Source organism: Acanthisitta chloris, unplaced genomic scaffold (genome assembly GCF_000695815.1).
Source record: "Acanthisitta chloris isolate BGI_N310 unplaced genomic scaffold, ASM69581v1 scaffold26975, whole genome shotgun sequence".
Taxonomy (NCBI): Eukaryota; Metazoa; Chordata; class Aves; order Passeriformes; family Acanthisittidae; genus Acanthisitta; species Acanthisitta chloris.
The window spans coordinates 336-3262 of NW_008674634.1; the positions used below are offsets into that span (position 1 = coordinate 336).

At 62.5% G+C, this 2927-nt stretch overlaps 1 protein-coding gene across 1 annotated transcript in view; it reads right to left on the bottom strand.

The window, feature by feature from the left end:
• Positions 1–1828: 1828 nt before the first annotated feature.
• LEPREL4 (leprecan-like 4) overlaps positions 1829–2927 on the bottom strand; it is a gene marked incomplete at its 5' end in the record, with an annotated part of 1361 nt that continues 262 nt past the window's right edge. Inside the window, 5 exons of the mRNA XM_009075427.1 lie at positions 1829–1978; positions 2138–2221; positions 2304–2449; positions 2554–2682; positions 2752–2923. Of these exons, the coding sequence (XP_009073675.1) occupies positions 1829–1978; positions 2138–2221; positions 2304–2449; positions 2554–2682; positions 2752–2923 (681 nt within the window). The remainder of the gene's footprint in view (positions 1979–2137; positions 2222–2303; positions 2450–2553; positions 2683–2751; positions 2924–2927) is intronic.

Genomic DNA, 2927 nt, shown 5'->3' on the forward strand with positions numbered 1-2927 from the left:
CAGCCCCTTGCATCCCATCTCCATATCCCTGCTCACGGCCCTGCATCCCACCTCAGCACCCTGGCACTGCCCCACAGCCTGGCAGTGGGTTACAGGATGGTGGCCATGCTCACAACCACTGCTGGAGACACACCATCACTCCCAGAGCTGCTGCTCCTGCCTGGCGTCCTCGGAGCACAGGGCCCAGCTGGCACCTGCACAGCCAGTGGCTGCAGGTGGGAGCAGGGAAGGGTCCCCTGGCACCCAGCTCAGGGCTGCCAGGGGTTTTCGCAGTGCCAGTAGGTAAGTGGGAGCCAGGAGCCGTGTTTATCCACGTGAGTTTGGGGCTGGTGAGGCGACACAGTGCCAGGTGTGTGTGTCAGAGCAGGGTGGAGGCCTCATGTGCCCAGTGCCACCCTCGCCCAGCTGCTGGGAAGATCCACCAGCCTTTGTCCCTCGGTGCCAGCGCTGGGCTGAGTGTCCTGCTGATCCAGGTGTGAGTGCTGCCGGCCACACCCTGCCCAGCTGGCACTGCTCTCCAGAGGTGGCTGTGACCCATCGGTGACAAACCCTGCTCTTCCCAAGGGGCAGCACAGCCCTGCCCAGTGCAGGGGGGCAATGGGTGCCCAACCACCGCTTTCCCCCCATGAGCCCTGCCCGCGGGTCTGGGGGCTCAGCCCCTGCCCAGTGCCCTGCAGCGCTGAGACCGCCCCAGGGAATGGGGGTCCAGGCAGGGCAGGGTGGGGTGCTGGCAGCCTCTTGCCACCCCTTAACTTCCATTCCCGTCCCTTCCCTGCCCCGAGGCCAAAGCTGTGATTCAGCCTCTCGGTTTCAGTCCTCGCAGCCAACTTCCATGCGGAGAGGGAACGCAGCAGGGAGGAGGAGCAGGGCTGCCCCACGCCTCCTGCCCAGGGCAGGCACAGGCTCATCACACCAGCGACAGCCCCCAGTGAGCCCCAAAACGCCCTGATGGAGGCAGCACACTCCAGTCCAGGGAGCCCGAGGCAGCTGTGAAAAGATCAGTTCAGATTTTATTAAAAGTTCAGTACCAGTAAATATTTAAAAAAAAAAAAAGAGCAACTGTGCAAGTGGGGAAATATTAAATTAACGGAGCTTAAGGCTGGTGTGGTGAAAATTCAAGGCACAGGCAGGGCATGAGTGGCACAGCCTCGCCAGGCTGTAGTCCTGCGGTGACACGGGGATGTGGCACACTGGGAGCCCCCAGAAGCACAGGGCCCAGGGGTCCAAGGGGACCCAGGCTCTGGGGGCTGGCACATTGCCTGGGAGACTGGAGGGACTGGAGCAGGAGCCACACGGAGAGGCAGGGGCAGCACCGTATGTTGTGCCCAGAGCGGGGGCAGCCCCCAAACCCCTTGAGACAACACAGGGGTTGATCCCAGTGCACCATCCACAGATCCTGTGGAGGAGCTGAGGGACACAGCAAACCTCAGCGCTGCAGGGCACTGCTGCTGACCAGGGCTCCTGGGGACATCGGGGACAGGGGTGGCCCAGGGGGAGCTCCTGGTCAGGCAAAGAGGTTCAGTGACGCTGGTCAGGAATTGGGCTGTGCCAAGGCAGCTGATCCAGATGGGAAAGGCAGCCCTGCCACAGGATGCTGGGCAGGATCAGCCCTTCCCCACGAGCCTGAGTTTCCATGCAGTGGCTGGCAGGAGCCTGAAGCCCTGTGTCCCCAGGATGGCATTGCAGAGCCACTGCTGTCCAGCTCTGTCAGGACTGGATGACCCTTCACCTGGCTCATCACAGGATCTCTGCAGACAAGGAGGGTTTGGTAGCACCATGACACTGGCAGCAACCCCCCAACCCCGCAGCATGGCCCTCAGCCCTGGTGTCAGGAACCTTGGTCATCTTTGTCCCCTTTGGTCTTGGGCTCCTGCCACCACTCTGCGAAGAAGCCCTCCTCGTAGTCACCTTCACCCTCAAACTCGCTGTCGGAGGGCAGGTCTGGTGTCTCCATCCCCTCACCACCATCCACCTCCATCTGCAGCATGGGAAGGCAGGAGGAAGCAAGGGGGCTTGGCAGCCCCACCCACAGCCTCTGCTCCAGGGCTCGTTTGGGGGTCAGACCCCCTGCCCAAGGAAGGGCTCTGCCCCAGGGTACCCACAGCACCCACCCAGCACCCCAAAATCCGTGGGGTACCTCATCATCAGCCTGCAGGTACTGCTGGGCGAATTCCAGCATCTTCTTCTGGGCAGCTGTCTGGTTGTGGTACCTCACAGCTTCCTGGGCAGGGCAGGGCACATGGACTGTGTCAGCCCCTCCGCCAGAACAGAGTCACGGGATGAGGGGTCTGGGGGGTCCTCACCGGCCGTGGCTCGAAGTCTTCCTCCCGCAGGCGCCAGCGCTCGCGGTGGAAGCGATAGTACACCAGGTTCTGCTGCATCACCGTGTCACCAGGGTCGAAGAGCATGTAACTGGAGACGCTGCGCACTGCGTCCTGCACATCGTTCACTGCGGGGAGCAGCACCAGGTGTCACAGGGGTGACAGCCCACCCAGGGCCCACAGCACCCCACGGTGTCCCGGGGCACCGTTCCCTGCTCCTGTTGGCACTCACACTTGTAGTAGGCAAACTGCAGGTAGTGGTACATGGTGGCCACAAACTTCTCCACAAAGTAACCACCCACGTTGGGGGTGAGCTCGGTCTCACAGTCCACCTTGCACTGCAGCACGCTCACGAAGTGATCTGGGGGGAGATGTCAGGCGCGGCACCCCTGAATCCCCCCCGAGCCTGCCAGCCCCCAGCCCTCGGTACCTGCGATGGCAGGGTAGAAGTCCTTGAACTCCTGCAGCTCGTAGGCTCCCTCACAGCCAGCCAGGCAGTCCTCATACGCCTTGTAGTACTCGGCCAGCGCCTGCTCCATGTCGGCTGCGCTGCTCCGGAAATCCCCATTGTTGTAGAGCTTCACCGACCGCACGAATATCGGCTGC